The 19,733-nt window shown below is 40.3% G+C and overlaps 1 protein-coding gene across 2 annotated transcripts in view; it reads left to right on the top strand.

Moving 5' to 3' along the window:
• The window catches only part of DOCK2 (dedicator of cytokinesis 2), a 173,508-nt gene that overhangs the window by 116,388 nt on the left and 37,387 nt on the right, over positions 1-19,733 (top strand). For both annotated transcript variants that reach the window (XM_061348425.1, XM_061348426.1), the window contains exons 30-33: positions 670-748; positions 14,915-15,015; positions 15,126-15,184; positions 18,044-18,192. In XM_061348425.1, the coding sequence (XP_061204409.1) occupies positions 670-748; positions 14,915-15,015; positions 15,126-15,184; positions 18,044-18,192 (388 nt within the window). The remainder of the gene's footprint in view (positions 1-669; positions 749-14,914; positions 15,016-15,125; positions 15,185-18,043; positions 18,193-19,733) is intronic.

The raw sequence follows: 19,733 nt of genomic DNA, 5'->3' as shown, positions 1-19,733 counted from the left end.
CATGCCTTAATCTTGCTGCATTAATAAAGAACATAAATAGGTACTGCTTTTCAAGCCAGAGGGATAATGTTCACTCTCATCCTTTTCGAAGAAATAACTCCATAGTATTAAGCTTTGGATATGATTTTATCATCAACTTGAGGAGCAAGGTGGGCAGTGGTGTTTCTCCCCACTCCCTGCCTCCCCAACCTCTGAGGAAACCCAAAACTGCACAGGGTATTTTGAGTTGAGAAAATGCAATGGCAGCTCCGAACTTATACGTACAGGAACTCTTTCAGCTTCCAAGCTCAGGAGGAGAAGGCAATAATGCTTGTAAATGATTTGGGTTTGTCAAATAGAAAGTAAAATTGTGTTTGAAAAGATTCCTCTCTGTGTTTTCTCCAGAGTGCAATGCAGTGTGCAGAGGGGAAAAAGAGATTACATTCTCTGAATTTTTCTATGGGGATCCAGATACTTTTTGAAGGAAGAAACAATTATGTACTTATGTTTTTAATGTATAACAGCCTATAAATAACATCCCATTGCACAGAATGTCATCTCTGTGTTCATGTATGTGTGAATTTACTGCTTCTAGTGTGTTCAGTGTTTAAATGTGTTTTCATCAGTATGGTTGGAAGAGATTCCCAGAGATTATATTCACTTACCTGTATCATTGCTTTTCTTTTTTAGGGTATTCTTGAGAGCCATCAACAAATTTGCAGAGACAATGAACCAGAAATTTCTGGAGAATATGAATTTTGAAGTCCAAGTAAGTATTTATTCTCTAAAGTAACTATTCTGGTCTGTCAGAGCCCCTTCTGACACTTCATGTCAGTATCAAAATGAGTGTGGATTTGTACCAGGAAAGGAAAATAATACTTTGGTTGTTTCCAATAATGCATCCAAGCAGAGTTCGTACTGAGATTCCCTCAGAACTGGCAAGCAGAAAACTCTGTTCTCTTTTTTTCCTTTGCCAGCCAAGTGTGTTCAGAAAGGCAATCTTTGATGTGCTGCATGTAGCCTTTGCCATATCACTTCTATGAATGTAGGGCAGAAAGAGCTTAACTTGATTTGATTATCCTACAGTACTTAGAGTTTATTTTTTTTTAACTTGCAGCCCTCCCTTATAAGTCTGTCTTTATCCATTGATTTTGCTGTTATTTTAGTAGTAATTATGTCTGAAATAATTTTAAATTAGGGCAGCTCTTTCAGTTTGCTCAGTATCAGTCTTTGTAACTTAACTGTTTGGTCATGCATTTTACCATACATTTGGCTTGCTTTAGATAAAAATGAAAATGTCTGTACTTTTCACATTCATTAAGTTGTTATTAAAATGTAAATAAAGTTTTAGAATCAGGATGTGTCACTAACTGCTACCTGATTATGGTGTGTGCTATAGATAGAAAACACAATGACAAAGTATAGTATGAAAATTTACTGTTTCACTGTTTATATTAACTGTGGTTAACAGTAAATATTTTAAGTTAAAAAAAGACTCCTGATTGCAAAAATCTAATCTGTTCATTAGATAATAACTTACTGACCCTGCCATGAGGTTCAGAGAAGGCTCAGGGCTCTGCCTTCATTTCTTGGGTTTTATATTTTATCTTTAATCTTGCAACTTGCAATCTGGTATAAGGGATCTACTGCATGTTAAGGTTTAGGCTTATGCTAACAATTGTTTGGGTACTGGTGTCTCCCTCCTTAACATAAATCATTTCAGACACAAATAGCTTGAGTAGTCATGTCAGGTGTTACACAGGAAAAGCTGAAAAGACAATAGTAAAAAGAAAGGCAAAAACCATTCAGCTCATATTCAGGTACAGTGGCCTCCAAGTATGAAATGTAGAGCTGTTTCATTAAATAATCATTAAAATCATTTAAATCAATAAATACCATTATTGATCTATAGATCATATATGATCAAAAAATAATGGAATCATAGAATAGTTAGGGTTGGAAAGGACCTTAAGATCATCAAGTTCCAACCCCCCTGCCATGGGCAGGGACACCTCACACTAAACCATGTCACCCAAGGCTCTGTCCAACCTGGCCTTGAAAACTGCCAGGGACGGAGCATTCACAACCTCCCTGGGCAACCCATTCCAGTGCCTCACCACCCTTACAGTAAAGAACTTCCTTATATCCAATATAAACTTCCCCTGTTAAAGTTTTAACCCATTACCCCTTGTCCTATCACTACAGTCCCTAATGAAGAGTCCCTCCCCACCATCCTTATAGCCCCCCTTCAGATACTGGAAAGCTGCTATGAGGTCTCCACGCAGCCTTCTCTTCTCCAGAGTGAACAGCCCCAGCTTTCTCAGCCTATCTTCATATGGGAGGTTCTCCAGTTCCCTGATCATTCTTGTGGCCCTCCTCTGGACTTGTTCCAACAGTTCCATGTCCTTTTTATGTTGAGGACACCAGAACTGCACACAATACTCAAGTGAGGTCTCACGAGAGCATAGTAGAGGGGCAGGATCACCTCCTTCAACCTGCTGGTCACGCTGCTTTTGATGCAATAAAATTCAATAAATTGATGGAATAAATCAATAAATAAACATTAAAAGTTTTGTACCTTTGAAATGTGTGACTTTACAAATGTATATGTAGAATGTTATTAAGATTTTTGAATCATAGGAAAAGATTCTGACAAACTTGAAATTTCAGTTTACTAAGTATCCCTGCTGGAAACCATCATATCCTCGGTATGCTTATGATATAATCTCTCTTAGGCTATATCAATTTATTAATGCCCACTTTGTAACCTATCATTTCTATAGCACTTGATCATTTTTACTGCCCAGTGTGTCAGTACCTTTTAAAAGCAAATAAAATAGTTCTGGTGGACATCAGCACGTGTATGCTACCCATACCACAGGCTGCTATAAACACTGTGTATCTGTCAAGGTTTGAAGATGTGCACTGCCTCTTCCAGATGTTACAGCAGCAGCCTAAACCTGCCACCGTTATTTCAGATGTCTCCTGTGGCAGTTCTGTGCATTCTCAAATGTTATCAAGCAACCAGGGACGTTGTAGTTCAACACTGAACCTTGTAGTTCAGGGGAATATGTTAATGCTTGCTCTTTTATTCATGACTTGTCAAATACCTGGAGGCTTTGAGTAAGCTAAACAACAGTGTAGGAAATAAGTGGTGCCATCAAAAGAATTGTTGGACCATTACAGTTTTCACAAGAGACTTATAGTACAAGTCAGGGAGATAGATTAATTTCCTTCCATGAATCAAAGCAATGAAACACTTCTCACAGTACCCTAAATATACCCATTAAGAAAACTGATACTGGACTAAAGGTCTGGATAATGCAGAGCATCTTGTCTAATTTGTTTAATTAAAAATGAACATTTGATTTCCCACTCATATGTATGTATTCAGATCAATGACAGCTAGAGCTTTTAATGTTTTAAAGGTTCTTTTATTGTTTTTTATGTTTTAATTTTGGAAAAAAAAATCTATAATTCAGTGTCTTGCAACTACTCAGGCTATGTAAACTTGACTATAGAGAAGCACTAAAGCCTAAACATGTTATTAATCAACATGAGGAACTTGAGAGGCCCCTTACTGCACCCTCTTCCTTTTCTGAGGATCAACTTTATTTCTGACAATAATTTTGCATAACTGTGATAGACATTCCTTTCATGGTAAGCGTGTCGTCCCTAAACACTTCATTGTCCTTAAAGTTACAAGATTTCTTTAAGTGCTGTGAAGTATTGAGGCACAATGGACAGGAACAGTGAGTGGAAAGCGTCTACAGTAGAACTAATAAGTAATTGTATATGGAGTTTCTATGAAACAAATGGAATTTCATTTAAAAAGCAAATCAAAGCACAAGCACAAAGCAAGAAGTGTCTATTTGAGCGTCAGCAATGCAACATGCAGCAGCCTTCATGCAGTCTAGTCTCCTGTTGATTTCTGGTTTCAAAGACAAAGGGATGAGTGCAGTTCCAATCGCTCCTGAGCACATGCAGCAAGAATGAGGTCTCAATAATTTGGAAGCTAAACCAGGGACAACTATTGTAATATTCCTGATTAACTGATTTAACTACAAAATTTGAATATATTAGGATAGGGAAAATAGAGATGTGTATCTCTAAGTAAGTTGCACCTTTAAGTTCTCTGTAAATGAATGACTGACTTACGCTGTTTGTAGGATGGTGTTTTCAAATCTCATTATTAACAAATAGTTGAAGAAAAGTCTGAAGTAAAATATTTTAAAAAAGAGATTCAAAGCACAGTCAAGTAGATCCGAGGATTTGCCACTTGGCTGAACGATTACATGACAGTGTATAGCAGACAAACACACTAAAAAAGTAGACTGTGAAGTAACCAAGCAACTAAAAAATGCTGGTTTAAATCTAGACAAAATCAATGAAGAAATTTTTGCTACTCTTTTGGAGCTTGTTAAATGGAGGTAAAAAAGGTTCCTGGCCAAAACTGTGCCCAGAGAATACTCAAAAGCTTATCACTGCAGTACTGGATGTAAACTGTAGATTGATGTTTTAGTTCACAGAAATCTGAACTTTCAGTAGAAATTATTGGAATAGGTAAAAAACTTCAACATTTAGCAGTTTATATTCTATTCATGTCTGTATTTGAAATAGGTTATTGACTTGCATTTATGTCAGACATAAACACAGGTGTATTGAAATATGTATTGAAGCAGATTATCTAGAGAGGCTGGGAGATACTTCTCACTTAAAAGATTTTAAAGAATGGATGCAACAGAAACCTGTCTAAGGAAAGTTAACAAGACCTTGCTTTGGGCTGTGGAGCTGGAATAGCTGACCTCCCAGGTTTCCTTCCACATACGCCTTTTGTGTACATGGAAGTACATAGGAAAAGTTCACTCAAGTGTAAACTGTGTCATTGAAAGTTTGCAACTATGGAAAGCTTAATAGTGTAAGAATCTTTATTCAGAATGAGCATATTGAGATAGTGGAAGGAGATATATTGATGGCGTACAAGGAAACTGCAAAAAGTAAGTTAGGGAAGCAGGCCTGAGGTTAGGCTTTCCTCTGAAGACCGAGAACAATACATGCCTTAATGGTGTTGAGTTTTATCTTTGACTTCTTCATGGCATTTTGTGTCAGTAAAATATTTTACCTGTGTGACTGTAAATTGCTTGTATTTTCTCTTTCCTCTCTACTTTTTTTTCCATTTGCTCTCAGTAGTATACTATAGTATACTGTTACACTAGATTTAAATGCTATAGATATTTATATAGCATTAATAGTAATACTCATGAAGATTCTCTTAACTGATTGCAGCATTGTTTTCTCAGCCAGGCAGAATCCCCACTGCTTGCCACATGAGCCAGGATCCTGTTAGGTAGTTGTAGAGAATCTGTATTGTGGGTTGGCTTTGGTGTTTGAGGGTTTCTGCAGGAGCTGTGGTAGGATGCTGAAGGGTAGAACTGTCTTTTTGTTACCAGATTGTACTAGTAAAGACAATTTCGGGAAATAAAGACATTGCAGGTATTTCAGCTGTGTTCAACACATGGATTTGAATGAGATGCCGTCTTTGTGGGTTTTTGCTGGTTTGTGTTTTTGCTTTTTTGCTGTTCTGTATCAGGTACCAGTTTTGTAAGGATTTGCCAGTTTCAGATGCAGAGGTCAGATACTTGTCCAGATCCTTTCCTTGCTGCTGGGCTTTTACAGGGTAGTGGAACAGATGCACCAGAATAATGTGCAAATTCCTGATTTAGGATGAGTCGAGATGGATTCTTCAGAAGAGACTTAAAAAACAGACAGAAATATGAATTGTAGAATGTACTTTGGAAAAAATGCTCCCTGAAAGTGAGCATTTCTTGGTTTCTTGAGTTGAATTGTAACCAAGCCTTTGTGTGGTTCTGTACTTAGGCAATATACACATTCATAGTATTTTCTGAATGTCAGAGAAGTATACCTCATACGTGATTGGTAGGACAATCCCAGGACTTTACAGTATAATTCTCTTTATCTTTTGTGGGTATTGCCTCATCTTGTTCAATCAAAAATGCTAATGCTGTTTGACTGAAAGCTTCTGTGTTTCAAGCCCCCTGGGGGCTACATAAGCGACAATAAGCAGGGTGTAATGTGGCTTCCTTAAGCAGTCTCAATACCTTTGTCAGAAAGACAAAGTGCCTTTGTACACCCGTTTCTATGTTATACTGAGGACCATTCAGATAGCTGATTTGCCATGTATTCAATTCACAAGGATTTTAAAGGAAGCAAATACTGGAGGGTAGTTCAATTTTGAAGACAAATATTATCTCTCCATATGGATATAGAGTTGTAGGTATGAAATAAAAAAGTAAGTTCAAATGTGAATTAACTTTTTCTTTGTTGTTATATAGAAACAGAGTAATTAAATGACCTTCCTATTTTCGAGATATCTTAACTGTCAACAGTTTCCCTATTTTTATGAATGCAGAACAAGAAGGTTTTATTTCTTCTTTTTGTGCCTACAGAAATCAGTTTTTCAACTTAAAAATTGTGGGGTTTTATCTTAATTTTATTTAGTTTGAATGAACTGTAAGCCACTCTTCCATCAACAGAATAACAAAGATAACAGTGTTTAATGGTTCGCTTCAGTTTCAGTTACATTTTCCAGTGTGCATGTTTACCTCTGTAGAGTCTACAATGACCTTAGATGACATTGCTTTGTTTTTTGCTGGTGCCTGTGTCCTTAGCAAGCTGTTGTCTTTGTCATGGGGAGCAGGATATTTTCACTCTGTTGTTACTGTCAGCTCCTGGCCCCATCAGTGTTGGGGTTCAAAGTGCTGCTCTGTGTAGGAAGCATCCCCATGAAGTGACCGCACACTGCAGCATTCTCATGCAGTCAGCGGCTGTTGCTGCTCTTAATGCCACTGCACTCATTGAAATGAGGATTTTGTGCAATGTTCTCTTTATGTTTCTGACTGGAGGTGGCAGCTTCTGACATATTAGAGACGGAAACTGTTTTGTTGTGGTCAGGCACAGCCATCATAGGGTTTCTACTGTGGAAGATACAGAGCTCTTGATTCCTGTTCCTACCCTTCTCTTCCATTACTGCTGTTTTTACAGGGCATTAGAAAGAATTACGTTTTTAAGTTTGTAATGTTACAGCAATTATAATTTAATACTAATAATCTATATTCCCACCACAGAATTTTATTATAAAAGGCATAGACCCCATTCCATTATAACATCATTCTGATTTAAAAGAAGATGTTTCTTTTTCAGGTTTAGAAGTGGTAGGTGCCTGGAGTAGAAACTATTTGCAAGTATTTTTCTGAAGTTGTATCATTAAGTAAGAAGCATATGACAAAACCAAACAGAGAATGAGATTATGACACACAAATACTTAAAGATGAAATCCAAAAGGAGCTTTTGTTGGTTTATATAATGCGCTGTGTTTCTTCAGAGCTTCTGTAAAGTTACTTTCATTAACCTGAAAATTTTCTACCTTTGTTCATCCCTTTTGAAGTACATTAACCAATGCAAAGGAATTCTGGCAGAGGTCCCACAGGATTCTCAGTTCTTTACTCCAGGATTCTTAATACTTTCTTCCACCTCACAGCAAACACTAAACCTGTCATGAACCAAGCTGCAGAACATGGGAATAAACACTAAATATTGTGCTTGTAACTGACAGAGTTTAGTATTGAGTTGTAACTCTGAAAATTGTATTTGTTAAGACTTTAACAGAAAGCAGAGCTTGCTTTCCTGAAGTTATAACGACTATCAGCTGTTGAGTTAGTCTAAATGCTGGTCTTCACATTGTGCTTATGCCTCTGTTTAGCAATGTCTGCTTTTTTACTGTGATGCCATAAAAGACAATGCGGAGCAATTTTCATGAGTGATAAAATGCAATGTTAGGACTGTGTGATGCAGCCTGAGGTTGATTCAATGAATCAATTCCTTTAAAACAAGTTACTATTAATTTGTTGAAAATCGTTTGTATTCAAAGGCTCACAAAAATAGTAAAAAAATAGACGCTTCCTTTAAATTCTTTAGGTTTAAGTGATGAAGAAATGTATTCCAGTGTGTGAAAGACATTACTGATGTAAAATCATCATATATTGAGAATGTCATATATCCTAGAAATCAATAGATCATTTCTTATAAATGCTATTCAAAGATTCAAAATGTTATTTCTAGCTGATCTACCTCAATAGCTTTGTAACTACCTGCAATTCTGCATACAGGCCAAACATTTAAGTGTCATTTATCTACAAAATCCAAGTAAAGAACCCAGTATCTGTCTGAAAAGTTTTGTCTGCTGCTCTCAAGGGGCTGAACTTGATTTTACCATAATATTTAAAGAGGAAAAAAACCCAACCCCAAACTGAAACTATCATATAGTCTGTTTTATGAAATACCAGAGTACCTTTAGGATTTGCAGTAATTTGTCAGCAATTCAACAGTCTCCAAGGACTTCAAGTTTCTCCTACATTATCAAAAAGAGTTGAGCATAGAGGTATGTAGAGAAAGCAGGGGCTAAAGCATAGGTAGTCATGCCATAAAGGCTTTCTTCCAGAGGGGTGTCTGAAGAGGAGGCAGCAGGGCTAACCTGTGGTAGTTACGCTGAAAATCATCCAGATCTCCTCTTCTTTGCACAATGGATAGGAATTTCTTATTAAATTAACTCCACATTTCCCAGTGGAGCAGCTGTCACTTTTTCTAGGGGGAAGGCACCTTTTGCTTTCTTGGGAAAAAAAAAAAAAAAAACAGGATTGAGAGATCCTTTTCTCCTAAGTTCCCTTAGACCTGTATAGAGGGAAATGGATCTGAGACCCTCAGCATGTGTGGTTACACAATGCTCAGGCGATGTAGTTGCCATGTTCCGCTGTGTTACAATGCACTAGGGCAGCCTGTGCTGCTGCTGTCGCCTGATGCATCTCAGCATGTGCTTGCAGTGAACAACTGATACCTAATGACAGAGACGAGTCACTTCTCAGCTCTCACTCTGTCTCCAGCACTCTGTCCCTAGCTGACAGCTCAGCACTGGGGTTCATGTTCAAGAAACAAGCAAAGTGCAGGTGTCACACAAACCAGAGCATGAGAGCTCTGGTTCTCTCACTGTGCTACATCACTTCAGCCCCTCTGCATGCTGGATAACTACATGCTCACATGCAGACCAGCTTGGAATGTTATTGCAGGCCTGAGAAAACAGAGCAGGTATCATATGCATATTTTTTGCATTTAAAAAATCTGTTTATTTCAGCTTTTGCCAATTTCTACTTTTGAGAGACTGTTTTGCTTCCCAGGATTTAAAGTTAGCTTTGGTGCTTAAAAGCTTGCAAGTTCATAATTTGAGTATGCTATCAAAATGTAAAGGATCATCTTTTTTTCAGCCATCACAGGGTACTATGAGGACAAAAGAAAACATATTTTCTATATACAGATATTGAGTCTTTAGGATGTGTCTCTGGCAAAAGTGTCATTGAACTTGAAGCTCTTAGGTGACTATTAGCTGTAGCAATAGGTTTCATTTTTCTCCCCATAGTCTAGAATGATTTGAGAAATTTTCCATTTTCCTGGTATAATCGACACATGCACAGAGCATTCCCTACATGTCAATAAGTGTGGCTTCTCAAGGGACTGAAAACTCTAAACTGATGAAATTAATTTTTTTAAATGTTTGATAAGGGGGGGAAGCAGGCCTTCAAGGGCATAAATAACACTTTTCCTGGGGGGAAAAAGGCTCTGAATTAGTATGTACTATTAGTATACTGTCAAAAACTAGATATGAACATAATTTAAATGTTTGAATTATGGGGGAAAATAGCTGCTCATACTGAAATGTAGTTTTTAATAAGGCTGTGTCTGGCTTGGGTGCATTCAGAGCATCTTTGAATGGTGTGATATACACCAGTCACTGCTGTCTCCAGTGCCATGCCACTTGCAGCTGGCTGGCGACACTGAGGTGACTGCTGTCTGAACTCAGATCACTTATGGATGGGCACAGCCCTCCGCAGGGCTTTTACATGAGCAAGTCTGATTGGGAGAGCTTTAGTTGGGCCTCAAAGGGAAAAATGAATTATACGCAGGATCTTCACACTGCAGAGCATGTTTGAAAAGCTTAGCTACTATAGGAAATGTGTGTGTGTGTGTTGGTGTCGTGGTTTAACCTCACCCAGACAGCTTGTGCACTCACTCACTCCCCCCCCTTTCTTGCCCTCCCCCTACTCCCAGAGGGACGGAGAGGAGAATCGAAAAGAATGCAACTCCCATGGGTTGAGATAAGAACAGTTTAGTAACTAAGGTATAACACAAATCACTACTGCTGCCACCAGTAATAGTAATGATAAAGGCAATTACAAGGGAAGAGAATACAACACCCCATCACCAGCCGACCGATAACTTGCCCCCCCAGCCCTATCAAGCACCGACCGATACCTCCTCCAACCCTGCAGTCCCCCTGCCCTTCCGGGTAACTCCCAGTTACCTCCTGGGCATGACGTGCTGTGGTATGGAATACCTCTTTGGTCAGTTTGGGTCAGGTGTCCTGTCTCTGCTTCCTTCCGGCTCCCCTCCTCCCTGGCAGAGCATGAGGCCCACAAAGTCCTTGGCCAAACCAAAACATCAGTGTTTTCAGCTCTGTTCCCAGCTGAAAGTCAAAACACAGCACTGCACCAGCTACCGAGAAAGAGAAAAATGACTGCTACTGCTAAACCCAGGACATTATCCACCCCTTATTCCATACCATTCACGTCATGCTCAGATCCCACATTTTCAATATACCATCACTCTTATCTAAGTGCACTCTCATTGTAGTGCATGGACCAGTCCCTATAAAGCTGCTGAGTCCATCTGGTCCATGATGTCAGGCTCCATCTCTTGTAACAGTCTTTCAGAGCAGGAGAGGCTGTGTGCAGTGTTCACACTCATGAATAACCTGGGCAATAGTGTCCATTGCTAAGTCCACCCCTCGATCATGAGTCCATCTCTATGTTGCATCTCTGCTCTGATGGCCTTAAGGGTCATGGGCCCACCAGGCTCAAAATAATTCACTGTCCCCTTCAGCAGTTTCTGCAGCTTGTTGCTGGGGACTCCATACAGCTGCCTTCCATCTCCAATGCTTCCAAAGCACTGGAGGGGCCCAGTGGACTAGATACTTGCCCATACTGTCCCACATGCCCTGCCACTCATGACTCTCCAGCCTTGGGGAAAACCTCTTGGTCCTCCCATATCGTCGTCTATCCCCAGACAAGACCCAAACCTGACTCTGCTTAAATTTCGGGATCAGACAAAATGGTGGTGGGTAAAACACACTCTGTGTGTGTGCCAACATGCTGATCCCCATCACAATCAGCAGGCAGGTCCCAAGGGTACCCAAAGGCCATTCAAAACCTTCAGAACTCTCAAACGATGCTGCTGTACTTGTCACTGGGGCTGGTGTAGCTGCTGTGCTTGCCGGCTCTCCCACCACCAGCTTCTCTTTTCCTGAGTCCAGCTCTTCCTCCTCTGCCTTGCTGGGAAATGCTGCGGGGTCTCCTGCGTCCTCCTGGGGCTCGGCGGGCGGCTTCCGGGGAATGCTCTCGGCCGTCGCGGGGCTGGGCTCGGCCGCGGGGCTCGGCTCCACCCCCCCCCCCCCCCGCCGCCTCCTCCCGCTCCTCGACCGCCCCGACCTCCTCCACCGGCAGCCGTCCCCTTGCGGCCTCCCGTCCCGCTCCCGCTTGGTCCCCGGGGCCGCTCTCCCGGGCCGCTTCAGCAGCCGCCGGCTCCCGGGGCCGCCCCCCCTCGGCTCCCCAGAGCCTCACGCAGACGGAGGCGAGGGCGAGGGCCAGGACGGTGAGGAGCAGCCGGACGGCCAGGGACCAGTCCACGGCCACGTCCGTCCCGCCCTGCTGCTGGAGCCCGCCCGTATTACAAGTCATTGCCATAAAGTACAGTGAGACAGGAACCTTAGCCCAAGCCCCACACTTGATAAACACTAACACAGCAAATACCGGCTCTAAGTAAGTTACAACATTCTGAAGCTGTGAGATCAAGAGGAACAACTCTGAGAGCCAATAAATCAGCATTGTGACGGTCAGATCTGTCGTTATCTCAACCCCTCGTGCCCCACGTTGGGCGCCAAAAAGAACTGTTGTGGTTTAAACCCAACCAGACAGCTTTAACTCACTCACTCCCCCCACCTTTCTTGCCCTCCCCCTACTCTCGGAGGGACAGAGAGGAGAATCAAAAAGGATGCAACTCCCACGGGTTGAGATAAGAACAGTTTAGTAACTAAGATATAACACAAATCACTACTGCTGTCACCAGTAATAGTCATCATCATCATGGCTTGACTTCACGAACGAAGATTTGGGAAGGGCATTTACCCACGCTTACTAAAAGCGCGCTGATGACTAAGAAGGCCAATGGGGGATAGGCAAATCTGGCTACAAAAAGCACAGCAGAAGGTCTCCTTGGGTGAAACAGGTGGGGCGCGGTTCTTCCTGTGTTGTCTTTTCTGCTCGAGACTAGTTCTGCGTGAGCTCTCAAAGGAGTCAGCGGCATTATGTATGGTGTGCCTCCAAGTCTCCCTATTGGAGGCCAAGGTGGACCACTGATGGTAGTCAATATGGCCAAGGCTAAGGTATTGTTTCAGGGAGTCCTTGTATCTCTTCTTTGGGGCACCTCTCTTGCGGCTACCGGTGGCAAGTTCACCGTAAAACACGATCTTGGGGAGGCGGTGATCCTTCATCCTAGAGACGTGCCCTGCCCAGCGCAGCTGCAATTTCAGCAATATGGCCTCGATGCTGGTGACCCCTGCCTGTTCGAGGACAGTGACATTAGACACATAGTCAGTCCAATGGATGTTTAGAATTGTACGGAGGCAGCGCTGATGAAAGCGTTCCAGGAGTCGCAGGTGATGACGGTAGATGACCCATGATTCAGACCCATATAAAAGAGTAGACAATACAGTGGCTCTGTAGACACTGATCTTTGTACTTTTCTTCAGGTGTTTATTACACCAGACTCTTTTATGGAGTTTTCCAAAGGCTCTATATGCCTTTGCTATTCTGTTGTCTATCTCTTTGTCGATCATGGCATCCGAGGAAATGATGCTTCCCAGATAGCTGAACAGCTGAACTGTCTTAAGGTCTGACTCGCCGATGGTAATATGGGGATGGCGATAATCTTCTTGCAGTGCAGGTTGGTAGAGGACTACTGTCTTCTTCAAGCTGACTTCCAGCCCAAAAACCTCAGCCGCCTCCACAAAGCAAGATGTTAAACGCTGCAGAGCTGTTTCTGTGTGGGCAACAAGGGCGGCATCATCAGCAAAGAGCAGTTCACGGACAAGATGGTTTAGGGTCTTAGTGTGGGCCTTCAGTTGCCTTAGATTGAATAGGCTACCATCGGTACGATATCGAATATAAATGCCGTCTTGTTCATCGAGGTCTGCTGTAGCCCTTTGGAGCATCATGCTGAAGAAGATTGTGAATAAGGTCGGTGCGAGAACGCAACCTTGTTTCACACCATTGGTTATTGGGAAAGGCTCAGAGAGTGCATCACCATACCTGACTTGGCCTTGCTGATCCTCATGTAACAGAATAATCATTTTCAGGAACTTGGGGGGACAACCTAATCATTCTAAGATGATAAAGGAAATAACAAGGGAAGAGAATACAACACCCCATCACCAGCCGACTGATAACTTGCCCCCCCAGCCCTATCAAGCACCGACCGATACCTCCTCCAACCCTGCAGTCCACCTGCCCTTCCGGGTAACTCCCAGTTCCCCCCTGGGCATGACGTGCTGTGGTATGGAATACCTCTTTGGTCAGTTTGGGTCAGGTGTCCTGTCTCTGCTTCCTCCCGGCTTCCCTCCTCCCTGGCAGAGCATGAGGCTCACAAAGTCCTTGGCCAAACCAAAACATCATTGTTTTTCAGCTCTGTTCCCAGCTGAAAGTCAAAACACAGCCCTGCACCAGCTACCAAGAAAGAGAAAAATAACTGCCACTGCTGAACCCAGGACATTTGGTATCTATTTTTCCTGGTTGTTTTTGCCCAAGTTTCCCAGGTTATAAAGGACAGAGGTCACTTACGGTTTAGTTGAAACTTTTCTAGGCTAAGCTAGGGCTCCCAAACTGGGGTAATAATGTTATGTTTTGTTTCCATCCTTTCAATTACCACTGAATGCATTTGCCATTGCATTCCTACCATCTCACTGATACCTTCCATACATATTTTTAGATGGCGCTATGTTTTTAAGTGTCTAACGTCACTGCTGACTGCTTAGAAGATTCTGAAAATAGTCTTTACTTCATTAAATTTGTGTTTCCTTGTGAAGTGTCTTTTTTCCCCTCTCCACCTCTAGAATATAAGAGAAGTACCCCATTTTGTTTGTCTGGAGTACAGGTGATTTGCTTCAGAAACGCAGGGTTGTGCACTGGAAATACAAGGGTTTGCCTTTTATTTCAAGTACATGCCTCACTATTAGTGCTATTAGTAGTTATTTAGGGATGTGTTTTGTCCTTGTTTCATGTAGAGAGCTCTCAGCAAAATGTATTGGAGCTGCACAGAAATGGTTGTTGAACTAGATTCCAAAGAGAAGCCCTTTGAAGTAGATCTGAAATACAGTGTAATTATATTGGATGCCTTTAGCTCCGTGTTGTTAAGATTCACTGGCACGTAATGTATTTCACTAGGCCTGCTATGGTTCATGGCTTAATGTCATTAGCTAATGAATCTCCTGTGAATCTTTTTTTTTTAGCAATATTTATTCAGCTGCTGTGTTATTAAGAGCAAATCTGTAGTGGTGGTCATTAAAATGCATCTTTCCTGCTTTCTTGCTTGCTTTCTAGCTAATTGCATAATACCTATGATGTACATCTTTGCATAATATAGCAATCTCATATTGCTTGCATCATTTGGTTCCATAAATTATTCAGCATTATGCATAGTTTAATATGATTCCTGCTTTTCTCAAAACTATAATAATTTCCTTATATTCAATTTACAGCTGTGGAACAACTACTTTCATTTGGCTGTGGCTTTTATTACCCAAGATTCACTACAGCTAGAAAACTTTTCCCATGCAAAGTACAGCAAAATCCAGAACAAGTAAGCAAAACTGATACTTTAGCTTATGTCTTCATTTTTTCAGTAAAATTAGGATAATTATAAAAATACCTTTCTTTTTTTTCTTTTTTTTTTTTCTTTTTTTCCTCTAGATATGGAGATATGAGATGTTTAATTGGCTTTGCTATCCGGGACATGTGGTACAAACTTGGTGAGTAGCAAATGGGCTTAATTCAACCGAATCCACAGCATATTGCCCTTCTCACTGACAACTATCTGACATGAAGGGCTTCTGTTAATAGTTCTGCTATTTGAACTTACATATGTTTTCATTGTTCTGATTAAGCTTGGGACTGACATGAGATACAATCTGACTACTGCTCATTGCTTATTCCTAAGAGAACTCACAACCTGCTCTCAGATTTCCGAGACGGCTGGAATCAGAAGATTTCAGAAACTTTATTTGGCTGAAATAGAGACCAAATAAATTTTCCCCAAGAAGGCTCATTCTGAATCTACAGTTCCAGGAATTACTTGGCTCAGATTTGCAATCTGCTGCATTAAAATGCCAAAATGTTTTTTCCATGTGCTGTACAGTCTCGTTCTGCTACTGCTCCTTTGACAGTTGATGGTGAAGGGAACAGCAATGTGTTGGTACATGAACATATGTAAGGTAGAGGTTCTTTGAAACATACAATGAAGACAGTTATGATGATACTTTAAAATGCAAGCCAAATGTGTATTTTTTGCAAATTTCTTGTACTAGGATATGTGAAAATTCTTTATGACCTCTGTAAACATTCTAGCTTCCCATGTGTAACAGTGCTTGCCTGGAGATTTGAAATTATTTCATCACCTTGCACATGCTGCTTCTGGTGATACATCCCCCTTCCAGTCTTTCCTTTTTTACTTTTTTATTTTAGTATTTCTTATTAGAAAATAACTTTTAATGCGTTGCTGTGCTGTGATGTATCAAAAAGATGTAGTCAAGATTTTAAAGGCTGTGATACTTTTGGTGATTAATTGGTGAACTCTCCAACCTATTTTCAGCATAGTTATTCATTTCCTAGTTTAACACCACTGTCCTCCCCACTACTGGTAAGTGTAAATTTCAAATTAATTGTTTTCAAATGAATTGTGGAACCATTCAAATGAATTCTGAACCATTAACATCTGTTTCTTAAAATAAATTTTCAAGTTTTCATTTTACAACAAAGTACAACAAATCCTGCAGAAGCACTCTTCCGCTTGTGTGTATCTGAAATTTGCTGTTTGCATCCTCCTCAGGCTGGATCTGAGGGTCCAGAACAAAACCAGAATAAAACCAGCAAACACAATGGTTTTATAAAAATTTAAGGGCCTTTAACAGTTCTGTCTAGCAGAATGGTGAAGAACAAAAATTGTTTTCTAATATCCACATGCATTATTAATTTATTTGAATAATATTGTCTTACATTCCTAATGGGAAAAGTGAGACATACAGATTGAGAAATGTTTCCAACTAATAGGTAATAATTCTCACTTAAGACTAAATGCCCCTTCTATTTATTTTCTATAATTTTCAGGCTCCTTCTGTAGCTTTAACAAAAAGGAATCTGCATTCTGACAAGCAGTGGAGCCTCTTTATAAATCACAGTTGAGGGGTACATGTACAGTAGGATTGAAACAGGCAAACGCATGTCAGAGAACCTCATACTGTGACCTTCAGAGGGCCTTTCAAATTAGGAAGTGCCTTGTTTTCTGGTGCAGATTGTCTTCCTCTGCCCGTTTCAGTCACTGTGTGGTTTGAGATGTTACTCTGATTCCTGCAGTGGAAACAACAGTTGCTGATGGCTGGATAGTCTTCAAAAAGCCTTTTTATATTTTTAAATGTTTTTATATACTTGTTTATTTGAGGCTGTGTGCTAAGTCCTTCTGGGTTTAAGTCTAGGATTAGTTTCTGGCCCAAGCAATAGCACTGCTGTTACTTAGCTCAAAGTTTGTCTTTTCTACTCATATCAAAGGACTGTTTGGTAAAGTAAAGATTCTGGAGGTGAATGGATCACTATGTAATACATCAATTTCTGTAGCTGTTAAAAATTGCAAACCTGAAGAGTCTAATACATATAGGCGTTGGAAGCTATTCAGTCTCTGTAAGATTCTTTTAAACCTTATTGATGTTACTGATTTAACAAGGATTAATAATGATTTTGGTCAACATGAGTGGAGCTGAAACTGATATTGCATAAACTGTTAAAGTCATAGTTCAGTTGTGCTTAGAATTACATGAGTCTGGCACCCATGTGAGAGGAAAATCACAATACTTTTCAGTTATGGAGCAAAAGACCAGACACGTTTATAACAGCATTTTTATCTTCTTACATGTGGTGGGCAGTATTGGCACTCTTACACAGGGCAGGGGATTTTGCTGGTGGTTTGCTCCACATACCAAATGTTTTTCTTTCCCAGCAAACAAGGAGCATTTGAAGAATATCTTGGACCTGGTTGAGTTGTTTGCAGGTTTGGATGTCTTTTGGAAGCTGATGTAACAGCTGTGCTGACAGATGATTTGGTGTGGGTTTAGGGGATAGTGTTTCTGTTGTAGCTCGTGATGTTTGTTGCTCTGGCTGGTTTGAGTTATTGGTTGCAAAGTTTGATGCTATTCAGAAATGAAAACAAGTAATGTTTTCCCCTTTCATAAGCCAGAAATATTACACCATAAGGTATTATCCTGTGATGCTCTCCTACTGATGGGATTTGGGGTATTCTTAGGGTTTTTTATTATTTTCTACCCTGTGTTTTTAAAAAGCGATACCAAAAGCTGAAAAACAGACATGGTCACAGGAAACCCCAACTGAGTGGCATACACTTTTGCACTCAGTTCTAGTGTCTTAGGCTGAAGCTGTAGCCATTAAACATGCTTTCAGCTTCTGACAGGGAGTAGAGATGAGTGACTAAGTTGTAAGACTTTACCAACACAGGTGGTTTAAACCATTGCTTTAAATGATTGCATGTCCTAAATATATTCTTAAAAGAGATGTGTTGGTTTGTTTCTTTCCTTGCAAATACCCAATTTGTGTTTCTGTTTCAGGCCACAATAAAATTTGCTTTATTCCGGGGATGGTTGGCCCCATCTTGGAAATGACTCTAATTCCAGAAGTTGAACTACAAAAAGCCACAATCCCAATTTTCTTTGACATGATGCTGTGTGAATATCAAAGGACAGGAGAATTCAAGAAGGTAATTGAAAATACTCTATGAGAAAGGAAATCAGTTCAAATGCTATGTGGTCAGTTTATTTCTGGGAAATGTGTTGTGTGGGCCTTTCTGCTCACAGAAAGTAAAATCCAGACTATTAAGAACAAAGGAATAGCTCTTGTGCAAGTGACTGTAGGCTCTCCAGGGTAATTTAGTTGGACTTAAATAAAACTTCCATGACAATGACAGCAATGAGGTGATGGAATGGGGGCCCAGAGAGGTTGCAGGATTTTCATCCAATTCTTTATGCAGACTATCTGACAGAAGGAATACTTAATGCTGTGTTTCCAGATTTCTCAGGAAACTCTAGCTTTTCTAAATATTTATTGTAAGAAAAATAACCACTGTGAAGAACTGATATTCCTAAAATATGTTCTACAGTCATTTGAAAAGGAAAATGATTTTAAATTTACAAGTATTAAAGGTTTTTGATTGATAGTGGCATGGTGGGCTAAGACATTTGGGAAAGTGATCTGAATCTCCTGCCAGTGCTTGATGTGTTTACCTGGGCAGTTTCTTTCCTAGCTGACCTTTGTATTTCAATGAGAATAAGGCCTCACTTTATTCTGTGTTGGCACACTGCCTTTCAAAGTGAATTTAAAATTGGAGATTCAGGCTTTGTAGTTACACAAATAATGAATTCAGAACAACCTGTGTAACAGTAAGTGGCAAACGAGAAGTCATAATTTTAGACATTCATAGGGAAGTAAATATAGATCTCTCACTTACATGTCCAGATATGTTTAATGCTTAAAATCACATGGGACATTTCTGTGTCAACCACATGTGAAACAAGCAAGCAGATGGTATTTCCATTTTGGTCTGTATTCCACAGGGCAAAGCTTCTGCTTCAAGGCCAAGCTTAAAAGCCACTTTGCTTCTGTGCATCTGTTCCCTCAGTGTCCTAGTAGTCCTGTATTTGGCTTCTTAAAAATGTTTTCCTGCTCTTGGCTCATATTTTGTCTCTTGGGAGAGATGCACAGATCTGTACAGAGCAGAAATCCTGAGCTCTCATCAGTCATAGTGACTGATTAACAGGAACAGCAGCTTAGGAGCCTGGAAGATGCCAGGCACTTGTGTCACCCTCAAACCACTTCTTATGCTAATATGGGTAAGTTTCAGGTGCTATTTTTTCAGCGCTGTGGGACATGGAGCTTGTTTTTTTTTGCAGGTTAAAAACAAGAGGTAATTTTTATCAGATGGCAGTAAAACTATTTCATAATTGAGCAGCTGAGTCTCACTGGTTTCTAATGATCTGCTTTAGGAATTGCAGTCATTTAGTGTTAAGAATTGCAGGTTTTATCCTCTCCTACGGATCAGGTAATTAAGATACATTTCTTAAACTTGTATCTGTAAGTTTGGCAGTTTTGGTGAGTATTTAAGAATATCTATTTTAAAGGAAAAGCACATTAAGTTTTATGACTTAATATTCTTACCATGTTAATTAGAAAGGGCAATGAATGAATATGAGTGGAAAATTATTTGATGCACAAATGTGTAAAGTTTACCTTTTGCCAGTGGCC

This window comes from Neopsephotus bourkii, unplaced genomic scaffold (assembly GCF_033783945.1).
Source record: "Neopsephotus bourkii isolate Nb327-2 ecotype Australia unplaced genomic scaffold, CSIRO-AGI_Nbou_v1 NB_357, whole genome shotgun sequence".
Taxonomy (NCBI): domain Eukaryota; kingdom Metazoa; phylum Chordata; class Aves; order Psittaciformes; family Psittacidae; genus Neopsephotus; species Neopsephotus bourkii.
Note: the sequence above shows the minus strand (reverse complement) of the source record. Positions and strands in the feature narration are given on the sequence as shown.